This window comes from Lipotes vexillifer, unplaced genomic scaffold (assembly GCF_000442215.2).
Source record: "Lipotes vexillifer unplaced genomic scaffold, Lipotes_vexillifer_v1.1 scaffold98, whole genome shotgun sequence".
NCBI lineage: Eukaryota > Metazoa > Chordata > Mammalia > Artiodactyla > Lipotidae > Lipotes > Lipotes vexillifer.
This window is the reverse complement of record NW_006799611.1, coordinates 2,535,200-2,546,583: the sequence shown is the minus strand read 5'-3', so window position 1 is coordinate 2,546,583 and position 11,384 is coordinate 2,535,200. Positions and strand designations below refer to the sequence as shown.

The window sequence follows — 11,384 nt, the reverse complement described above, 5'->3', positions numbered from 1 at the left end:
TGAGGTATAGTTCATGTACAATATTATATGTCACAGGTGTACAACATACTGATTCACAATTTTAAAGGTTACACTTCATTTATAGTTACTATAAAATATTGGCTATATTCCCTGTGTTGTACAATATGTCCTTATAGACTATTTTATACATGATAGTTTGTACCTCTTACTCCCCTCCCCCTGCCTTGCCCCTCCCCCTTCCCTCACCCCACTGGTAACCACTGGTTTGTTCTCTATTTCTGTGAATCTGTTTCCTTTTTGTTATATTCACTAGTTTGTTCTATTTTTTAGATTCCACATGTAAGTGATATCATACAGTATTTGTGTTTCTCTGTCTGATGAGAGCTTACTTTTTTAAAATTTATTTATTTATTTGGCTGTGCTGGATCTGATTTGCAACACACGGGGTCTTCGTTGCCTCATGCGGGATCTTTAGTTGCAGCATGCGGGATCTAGTTCCCTGACCAGGGATCGAACCCGGGCCCCCAGCATTGGGAGCATGGAGTCTTAACCACTGGACCACCAGGGAAGTCCCAAGACCTTACTTTTTTTTTTTTAATAAATAAATTTATTTATTTATTTATTTTTGGCTGTGTTGGGTCTTCGTTGCTGTGTATAAGCTTTCTTTAGCTGTGGTGAGTGGGGGCTACTCTTCGTTGTGGTGCGCGGGCTTCTCATTGTCGTGACTTTTCATTGTGGAGCATGGGCTCTAGGCGTGCAGGCTTCAGTAGTTGTGGCATGCGGGCTCTAGAGCTCAGGCTCAGTAGTTGTAGCGCACGGGCTTAGTTGCTCCGTGGCATGTGGGATCTTCCCAGGCCAGGGCTCGAACCCATGTCCCTTGCATTGGCAGGCGGATTCTTAACCACTGCGCCACCAGGGAGGCCCAAGACCTTACTTTTTTAATAACAGTTTTATTGAGCTGTAATTCCTATGCCATACAGTTCATCTATTTAAAGTAGACAATTCAGTGGGTTTCGGGGATATTCACAGAGTTGTGCAACCATCACCATAGTCAATTTTAGAACATTTTCTTCCCCCCCAAAAGAAACCCACAGCCATTAGCAGTCACTCCCCATCCCCGCCCCCCCACAACCTCTTAGCCCCAGGCAACCACTAATCTACTTCTGTCTCTGTAGGTTTACTGTTCTGGCTAAACATTTCATACAAATGGAATCATAAAATATGTGGCCTTTTGTGACTGCTTTCTTTCACTTAGCATAACGTTTTTCTTTTTTTTTTTGCGGTGCGGGCCTCTCACTGCTGTGGCCTCTTCCGTTGTGGAGCGCAGGCTCCGGACGCGCAGGCTCAGCGGCCATGGCCCACGGGCCCAGCCGCTCCGCGGCATGTGGGATCTTCCCGGACCAGGGCACGAACCCACGTCCCCTGCATGGGCAGGCGGACTCTCAACCACTGCGCCACCAGGGAAGCCCTAGCATAACGTTTTTAAGGTGTAGTGTTGTAGCGTGTGTTAGTACTTTGTTCCTGTTATTGCTAAATAAGGTTCCATTACACGGCCATACCATGTTTTTGTCTATCCGTTTATCAGTAGATGGGCATTTGAATTGTTTCCATTTTGACTATTATGGATAATACCACTATGTACAACTTTTATGTGGAAGTATATTTTCATTGCTGTCGTGAGGAGCCATCATTCTTAATCATATACAATGAGATTCACTGATGACGTGTCTTTAAAGCCCTGGCACATACTAAGCGTTCAAACAGTGACAGTTTTATACACACACACACACACACACACACACACACACACACACACACAGCAACGGACACCACAATTTAGCTGTTAACGAAAGACCCTGTAGGGACTTCCCTGATGGTCCAGTGGTTGGGACTCGGCGCTTTCACTGCCGTGGTCCGGGTTCAATCCCTGGTCAGGGAACTAATATCCCACAAGCCGTGTGGTGCGGCCAAAAAGAAACAAAAAAAATCCCCAGTAATCCCCACCCAAGCACTGGGTCCCCAACACACACAGCTGCCCACAGACATTGGGAGGTCATGGAAATGCTCAGACAACACCCCCTGTTCTTTGCAGGTCAAATCACACGTAGGTGGTAGCACAGCAGGGCAGGGAAGGGAGGAATCAGGAGTCCCGGGCCCTGACCTTGCTAAGCTGCTAGCTTGTATGTGCCATCCAGGGACCTCAGTTTTTCTACTAGAGAGTGGACGTAGGGCGGCTGGTAGTTCTGGCCCTTATGCATGGCTCACTTAGCTTCTTTCCCGTTCCCCAGGCCGTGGCTCAGCTAATGATCCTGTGAGTGTCAGGGAGTCACCATTGCCCCTGGGGGCCCCTGTCCCGGAGTGGCCTACCTGTCTGCTCCCAGCATGGCGTCAGACACCCCTGAGTCCCTGATGGCCCTCTGCACTGACTTCTGCCTGCGCAACCTGGATAGCACCTTGGGCTACCTGCTGGACAAGGAGACTCTGCGGCTCCATCCAGACATCTTCCTGCCCAGCGAGATCTGTGACCGGCTCGTCAATGAGTGAGCAGGCGTGGGGCTGGGGCAGGGGCCTGAGCCTCAGCATGAGTGTGTGCGGAGAGATTGGGAGCATTGTGCGTGCCCCCCCGTGGGGATATGCACATACGTGGGTATCCATGGGTGCAAGAGAACACTGACCCCTCCATAACCATAAAGTTGTAATTGTGCATGTTGGTATGTATGTGGAGGGGGGCGCACGTGAAGGAATGTGTTTGCACACACGTGGGCTTCTGCAGCACAGGGTAGGTTTGAGTGTAAAACTGCAGGTATGCATTACACCTATGAGAGGGTGTAGAAACCTCTCCTATAATATAAATGAAGGAGTTATATGCTGTCCTGTGTGTGTATTTGTGTGTGTGTGCACACGTGTGTGCACACACACACGATGCACCTGTGCCTGTGAACACGTGTCTGTGTGTGAACCTGAATACATACATATTTATGCACCAGTGCCAGAATAATGGACCCCTGAGCAGGGATCAGATCATTCAGAAAATCTCTATGTGGCTTCTCCAAGGGACTCCCCACTAATAGAGGCTCCTAGAAGGATGATATACGGACCTGACTGCTGGGGGTTCGGTCCAGGTGCCCAGAGGGAAATTGTTAGACCAGACAGTTGCATATAAAAGTGGGAACCTGTGTGTGACCTGAGAGCCCAACTTGCAAAAATGTTCTGAGCATCTAATGTGGGTCAGGCACTATATTGGACACTGCAGAGCAGAGTTGTGTCCATTTTACAGATGAAGGAACTGAGGTCTGGGGAATTGCAGTTACTCGTGTGAAGTTGCCCAGGTAGTGAACAGCCAAGCCAGGGTGGTGTTATGACTCCACAGCCTTTTCCACCAGACCAGCATCTGCTGGTGTCTCAACAGTTTTACCGAGTGCTTGCTCTGTACCCAGCTGGGAACTCCAAACCCCTCGGCTCAGTCTTCCCGTTGGACAGGGTTCTGGGAAGGGCTGATCAAAGAGTCAGAAGCTGGCTTAAAGAAGATGGGGAGTGTGGACGTGTATGTTTGTTATAGAAGCGTCTACAGTTTGGCGGGGAAGAGCTTGGGATTTGCCATTGATAGAGGCCCCTTTATCACCAGCTGGTCTACCTTTAGACTCCTGGTTGCTGGGGCCACCCTTAGTCTCATCTGTAGGGTAGTCAGGATCCAACCAGGTGCTGTGAGGAAGAGGCGGGGAGGAGATGGAGGTTGCTGCCGGGGTGGTCAGGGAAGGCTTGAGGAAGGGGAGGGCCTGTGCTGGGCCTTGAAGGGAGCATGCGGGTCCCTCCCCTGAGCCAGGCCTCCTTCCCTCCCAGGTATGTGGAGCTGGTCAATGCCGCCTGCAACTTTGAGCCGCAGGAGAGTTTCTTCAGCCTCTTCTCGGACCCCCGCAGCACCCGCCTCACCCGAATCCACCTCCGCGAGGACCTGGTGCAGGACCAGGACCTGGAAGCCATTCGCAAGCAGGTGAGACCTGGTCACCAGGCACCGGGGGTGGCCAGGGGAGGCCACCCTGAGACGGTCAGGCGGAGTTGGGGCAGGACCGGTCACCTCCGGCCCAGGAATCCTGAGGCGCCTCCAGGGCGCTCCCCCTCGTGCAGACCCCTCCCCAAGCCCCACGTGTGGCCCAGGGCCGGACCTAGGCTGGGGTGTGGGTGCAGAGGTGATAACGGGGCTGTGCCCGCCGCCAGGACCTGGTGGAGCTGTACCTGACCAACTGCGAGAAGCTGTCCGCCAAGAGCCTGCAGACGCTGAGGAGCTTCAGCCGCACGCTGGTGTCCCTGAGCCTGTTCGGCTGCGCGAACATCTTCTACGAGGAGGAGAACCCGGGGGGCTGTGAAGACGCGTGCCTCGTCAACCCCACCTGTCAGGTGCTGGTCAAGGACTTCAGCTTCGAGGGCTTTAGCCGCCTGCGCTTCCTCAACCTGGGCCGCATGATCGATGGGGTCCCCGTGGAGGCCCTGCTGCGGCCGCTCAACTCGCTGGCCGCCTTGGACCTCTCGGGCATCCAGACGAGCGACGCGGCCTTCCTAACCCAGTGGAAAGACAGCCTGGTGTCCCTTGTGCTCTACAACATGGACCTGTCGGACGACCACATCCGTGTCATTGTCCAGTTGCACAAACTGCGGTGAGCTGTGAGCCCAGGGCTCGCGGGATGGTGGTGGGGAGGTGCAGATTGTCAGCCCCAGAAGATTCCTGAAGCCCCGGCCAGGCAGAAGGTGGGGATAGAAGAGACAGTCCCATTCCTTACACCCACTGTTTTGGTCTGACCGGGGCTGTGAAGGGCACCTGGGTCCCAGCACGTTTTTTCCCGGAATGCCCTGGAGTGGTTGTAACAGGGATGGGCCCTCCCCTGCCAAGGACTGAAACAGTAGGGGTCTACGAGGCAGCCCCAGTCTGTGTCCAGCTCCTGACCTGTGCCCCCAACTCCAATCTCCAGACACCTGGACATCTCCCGAGACCGCCTCTCCAGCTACTACAAGTTCAAGCTGACTCGCAAGGTGCTGAGCCTCTTTGTGCAGAAGCTGGGGAACCTGATGTCCCTGGACATCTCTGGCCACATGATCCTGGAGAACTGCAGCATCTCTAAGATGGATGAGGATGCAGGACAGACCAGGTGGGTACCCACCTGCCAAGTTTGCTGGAAGGGTATCATTCAGCAGGCATTGACCAAGTGCCCCTCTGTCAAGTGCTGTCCTGGATGCTGGACAGAAAGAAACAAATCAGACCCTCCCGAGTCTGTGTGAGCTAGTGGGGACAGACGGGTCATTATTAGGGCTGCACAGGGCCCTGGGGTTGCCTTGAGGGTCAGGAAGGAGGGAGGAGGAGGAATGGCACCCAGGCTGTGCAGAAAGCTCATTCTGAGTTTGCCAGAGGAAGGGTGTTCTAGAAGAGGAAACAGCATGTGCAAAGGCTAGAGGTACTGCACGGGGAGTGACTGGGAGATTACGGCGCTCAGACGGGCCGGAGCTGGTGTGGTGGTATTAAGGTAAGGCCAGCATACCCGCCACTCTTTAGGTGTTGCGGCAGACAGGCTGGTCCCCAGGTTCATTGTTTGGAGGAGAGAGCTGATTCAAACCCATCCAGCTGTCACTGGCCGTAAACCCTCTCCCCGACCGGAATGGAGTGGGGTTTGGTTGATGGGCATGTCCCTTCATGACTGTTGGGGGAACCTAAAGGTGACACATCCTCACTAGAATGGCAGATAGGATTCTCCAAAGATGGCTGCAACAGTATCTCCTATCCCACATGTTCTCTACAGTGTGACCTTGTCACCCTCCCATCAAGAGGTGGGGTCTGTGTCCGTCCCCTGCCTTTAAAAAAAAAAAAAGGGACTTCTCTGCCTCCCTGGTGGCACAGTGGATAAGAATCCTCCTGCAAATGCAGGGGATACGGGTTCGAGCCCTGGTCCGTGAAGACCCCATGTGCTGCGGAGCAACTAAGCCCGTGCGCCACAACTGCTGGGCCTGTGCTCTAGAGCCCGCGTGCCACAACAACTGAGCCTGCATGCCGCAACTACTGAGCCCGTGTGCCACAACTACTGAGCCCGTGTGCCGCAACTACTGAGCCTGCGTGTCACAACTACTGAGCCCGCGTGCCGCAACTACTGAGCCCGCGTGCCGTAACTACTGAGCCCGCGTGCCGCAACTACTGAGCCTGCGTGCCGCAACTACTGAGCCTGCGTGCCACAACTACTGAAGCCCACATGCCTGGAGCCCATGCTCCGCACCAGGAGAAGCCACCCCAGTGAGAAGCCCGTGCACCAGGAGAAGCTACCCCAGTGAGTAACCCCTGCTCGCCACAACTGAAGAAAGCCTGTGCTCAGCAACAAAGACCCAACACAGCCAAAAAAAAAAATCAAAAACAAAATAGACAAGGCCGGAGGGCCTAGCAGAGGCCCCAAGGAAACGCCTCGCCACCTGCCAGGGAGAGGCCCTTGTTTGTGCTGACCCAGGGCAGCCCCAGGCCCCAGGCCACTCACACCAACACCCTCTTCCCTCAGCATCGAGCCTTCCAAGAGCAGCATCATGCCGTTCCGGGCTCTGAAGAGGCCGCTGCAGTTCCTTGGGCTCTTCGAGACCTCCCTGTGCCGCCTCACGCACATTCCGGCCTACAAAGTGAGAGGGGGAGGGGGAGGGGAGGACCAGGGTGCCCCGGGAGAAGGGAAGGAGGGGTCTGCCCTGGGCCTAGAGATGGCGGCGCTGGGATCGGGCATCCCAGCGCTTGGCCTCTTCTGGGATGTTCTGATCATGCTCCATCTCCAGGTGAGTGGTGACAAAAATGAGGAACAGGTGCTGAATGCCATTGAGGCCTACACGGAGCACAGGCCGGAGATCACCTCACGGGCCATCAACCTGCTTTTCGACATCGCACGCATTGAACGCTGCAACCAGCTTCTGCGGGCCCTGAAGGTCAGAACCGACCCTGGGGGCCCTCGGGCTCCGGTCCATTCCCACCACTCCCTCCTCTACACCCCTCCTCTTCCCCAGGACACCGGCCGTTCCGCCTCCCAAACCCCAGCCCCGCCTCGTGATGCCTAACTTGCCCCAGCACTGGCCTCGTCCCAAGACCGTGACCTGCCCCAGTTTCTGCTCCCCAACCCCTGCTTCTGCCCTCAGGCAGCAGGATCAGGCTGAGCCCTGCCCCAGAGGACCGTCCAAGCCCCTCTCACAGCCCCAGGCCTGTCCCCGCACAACTTGGACAGGCCTGGCCAACCCCGGTCCGTACTCTGTCTTCATACAGCTGGTCATCATGGCCCTCAAGTGCCACAAGTATGACAAGAACATTCAAGTGACAGGCAGCGCTGCCCTCTTCTACCTGACCAATTCCGAGTATCGCTCAGAGCAGAGCATCAAGCTGCGCCGGCAGGTCATCCAGGTGGTGCTGAATGGCATGGAATCCTACCAGGAGGTGACGGTGAGCCCCTACCCGCTGCCTGCTCTGACCCAGACACCCCACTTCCTGCTCACCCTGTGTGTCCCAGCCTTGCCAGCAGGCTCGCAGAGCCCTCCCGGTGCCATGCTTGCTCTCACCCTTTCTCTCCTGGCTCTGTACCGCTCCCCCCCACAACCCCGCTTTCCTGCGGCATCACTGCCAGACTCTGGGACCTGGCATTCAGGGCCCTGGGACCTGGCCCCACCCGGCCAGTCCGTCGTCCACTGCCACCCTCCCCCAGGGGTCCTGTCCTCCTGACTCTGGGCCTTTGCTCGTAGTTACTCCTTAGCCTGCCCAGTGACACTCTGCTGAGGTGGGTATTTTTTTCAGTAACTGCTTTTATTATAAAAGTAATCAAAATTTTTACTGGAGAAAAATTACAGGTATAAAAGAAAAATAAAAACCACCCGTAATCCCAGCACACAGAGAGCCAAGATTAACAATGGATATCTATTGTTCTGGCTTTTAGTCTGTGCATATTTATTTAGTAAATGGGACCATTCTGTGTGTACTGTTGTATAACCTGGATTTTCATTTCAACAGCGTCTTGTAAATGTGAACATCTCCCATATCAACAAAACATTTTACAACAAAATTTTAAAAGCATTGTTTCTTTTCTGATTACAAAAGTGAGATACCTAATGCTTAGAAAACAAATTCAAGTAATAGAAAATGCACTAACTAGGAAGTGAAAGTTCCAATCCCAGCTCTCTTCCCCCCGGGGCAGCTGGTGTGAACAAGTCGGCTTCATAATTGTTGGTGTCAGCATAGTGTGAAGTGTTCTCATTCAAGGAGAGGCTGCCCTGGTGCTGACTCTGTGCTGGGGCTCAGAGGCAGTGGTCAAGCCCCATCCCCGAGGGGTAGCAGGATGGGGCTCCCCCGAATACACGGGCTGCACTTACTGAGTCAGCCCCACGGTTGAACATTTAGGTTGCTTTTCATGTTTTGCTATTTCAAATAAGGCTTTGCTGAGTACAAGTAATTGATGCTCCTCATGAGACACGTCTAAAAGGAGAATGGCTGGAGCAGTGGGTTTGTGTATTTTTAAAGCATTTGGTACGTGTTCTTGCATTGTCCTCCAGAAAGGCTCTGGTGGGGATATAGCCTCTGCAGGGATGACAAGGCCCCATTTCCCACTGCCTGCCAACTCCAGACTTTAGAGCAACAGTTCTTCCTGCATTGAGATTGATTTTATAATCAGGTAAAAGGCTTGTCTTTTTTTTTTTTAACGAGAAAAGAATGCTAGTTGAAGACTTGCAAATTCATAAACTCTTTCAAAGAAATAGAAATTCAAGTAACAAGATAATCACTTTTTAAAATTTTATTTATTTATTTATTTATTATTTATTTATTTATTTTTGGCTGTGTTGGGTCTTCGTTTCTGTGCGAGGGCTTTCTCTAGTTGTGGCAAGCGGGGGCCACTCTTCATCGCGGTGCGCGGGCCTCTCACTGTCGTGGCCTCTCTTGTTGCGGAGCACAAGCTCCAGACACGCAGGCTCAGTAGTTGTGGCTCATGGGCCTAGTTGCTCCGCAGCATGTGGGATCCTCCCAGACCAGGGCCCGAACCCATGTCCCCTGCATTGGCAGGCAGATTCTCAACCACTGTGCCACCAGGGAAGCCCGATAATCACTTTTTGACTCGAGAGATTGATGATGTCCGTTGACAAAGGTCAGGGGAAGAACACACTCGCACTTTCCCACTGGTGAGGTGTGACCTGAACAACCTCTTCACAGGGCAACTTGCGGAACCTGCCAAAACTGTGAATGCATTTATCTTTTGGCGTAAATTCCACAGTTAGAAATGTTCTTAGAGGAAAAAGATACACGTACATCCTCCCTTTTTGATTAAATAAGAAGTCAGAGGCAACCAAAATGTTTTAGCAGTAGGGGCCTGGACCTGAAAGATTAATGTAAGATCTGCCCACATCATGGGATATGATGGTAAATCTGTACATCCTAACATGGAAAGATGGATGGCCCTGCATGTTGATAAGTGAAGAGAAGTTTTGGACCAATATGGATAAAACTTTCTTTCGCCTCTCCCCTCCCCCAAGTATACATTTGTATTTCCATGGTAGAAAAATCTAGAAGGTTGTGCATCAAACTTTTTTCTCTTTTAATATTTTTGGCTGCGTTGGGTCTTCGTTGCTGTGTGCAGGCTTTCTCTAGTTGCGGCGAGCGGGGGCTACTCTTCGTTGTGGTGCGTGGGCTTCTCATTGCGGTGACTTCTCTTGCTGTGGGACACGGGTTCTAGGTGTGCAGGCTTCAGTAGTTGTGGCACGTGGGCTCAGCAATTGTGGCTTGCGGGCTCCAGAGCACAGGCTCAGTAGTCGTGGCGCACGGGCTTAGTTGCTCCGTGGCATGTGGGATCTTCTGGACCAGGGCTCGAACCCGTGTCCCCTACATTGGCAGGCGGATCCTTAACCACTGCGCCACCAGGGAAGTCCTGCATCAAACTTTTAACGGCAATTACTTCTGAAGAATTAAGTGGGGGACTTTATAACTTTCTACTCAGATAGTATTTTTTGAAATTTTTATAGTAAGTATTGCTTTTATGATTTAAAATAAATTTTTTTCTCAAATTACGAAATATATGTATATTGTGGGGGAGAGAAAGGACAGAGTTAACAAGGGCTAACAAGTTAATTAGAGGATTAGGATAGCCTTTAGTTTATATAAGTAATGAAGCATGGTGAACTTCCAGTATCTAATGAGAATGCATGGAAGGAAATTATGAGGGAAATGCACTGAGAATACTGTACAATAAAGAAAGAAAGAAACCCACGGACAGCACAAAGAGTAATTGAGGATGTGGAGCGACTGGAACTTTTCTGTGCTTCTGGTGGGAGTATAAACTGGTACAGCCACCTTGGAAACAGTCTGGTGTTACCTGGTAAAGCTGAAGACGTGCACACCTTGTGACCTAGAAACTCCACCCCGCGCGTGGGTGCCCTAGAGGAGCCCACACACATGGACACCAGGATGCACGTACAGGACATTGTTTGAAGTAGCCAAACACTGAAGTCTACCCGAATGTGCGCTAGCAGTGGACTGCATAGATAAATTAGAATTCTATACTGCAAATGAAAAAAAAAATGCATTTCAGCTACTTATAACAAGATGGTTGATCTTGCAAACCTGTGGTTGAACAAAAAGCCACAAGATGCTAGAGAATCTTTCAAGTGAAAGGCAGGGATGGGGCTCTCTCGTAGGGAGAGGGGCTTATGACCAGGAAGGGACATATGGGGGCTTCTGGGTGCTGGCAATGTTGTTTCTTGACCCAAATGGTGTTTAAATCGTTGTTGAAAAGCTTGTTTGCTTTATAATTATTTGCAAAACTATACATTTGTGTTTTATGCACTCTTCTGTATATTACAGTTCACGTTTTTTAAAAAAAAAGCCTCGTAGTCTCCTCTTCCAGGCAGCCTTTGTGGAGCACCACAGCTCTGGATGATCTCACACCTCTAGAGAGCCCCTCAAGTCCAGCTCCCAAGGCTGACCGTGACTGTGCTCCGCTTGTCTCCTGGCCCCGCCCAGGTCCAGCGGAACTGCTGCCTGACCCTCTGCAACTTCAGCATCCCTGAGGAGCTGGAGTTCCAGTACCGCCGAGTCAACGAGCTCCTGCTCAGCATCCTCAACCCCACGCGGCAGGACGAGTCGATCCAGCGCATCGCCGTGCACCTGTGCAACGCCCTGGTCTGCCAGGTGGACAACGACCACAAGGAGGCCGTGGGCAAGATGGGCTTTGTTGTGGTGCGTGCGCGCGCGGTGGGGGCTGCCTCTCCCTCCCTCCTCCACAGCCCCACTGCCAAAGGGAGGATGTAGGCCGGACCAAAGGAAGAATTTCCTGGGACTTCCCTGGCGGTCCAGTGGTTAAGACTCTGAGCTTCCAATACAGGGGCTGCGGGTTCGATCCCTGGTCTGGGGAGCTAAGATCCCATGTGCCACGTGGAACAGCCCCCGC

At 52.4% G+C, this 11,384-nt stretch overlaps 1 protein-coding gene and 1 non-coding gene across 2 annotated transcripts in view; both read left to right on the top strand.

The window, feature by feature from the left end:
* Nucleotides 1–1,828: 1,828 nt before the first annotated feature.
* On the top strand, nt 1,829–1,900 carry TRNAE-UUC (transfer RNA glutamic acid (anticodon UUC)). Its single transcript has one exon. It is a non-coding gene; the product is annotated as a tRNA-Glu (tRNA).
* A 443-nt stretch (nt 1,901–2,343) lies between these two features.
* Nucleotides 2,344–11,384, top strand: part of ZER1 (zyg-11 related cell cycle regulator) — a 17,023-nt gene continuing 7,982 nt past the window's right edge. The window contains exons 1-8 of the mRNA XM_007471790.1: nt 2,344–2,501; nt 3,802–3,952; nt 4,177–4,613; nt 4,926–5,102; nt 6,489–6,603; nt 6,751–6,897; nt 7,229–7,402; nt 10,958–11,173. Coding sequence (XP_007471852.1) covers nt 2,344–2,501; nt 3,802–3,952; nt 4,177–4,613; nt 4,926–5,102; nt 6,489–6,603; nt 6,751–6,897; nt 7,229–7,402; nt 10,958–11,173 — 1,575 coding nt within the window. The remainder of the gene's footprint in view (nt 2,502–3,801; nt 3,953–4,176; nt 4,614–4,925; nt 5,103–6,488; nt 6,604–6,750; nt 6,898–7,228; nt 7,403–10,957; nt 11,174–11,384) is intronic.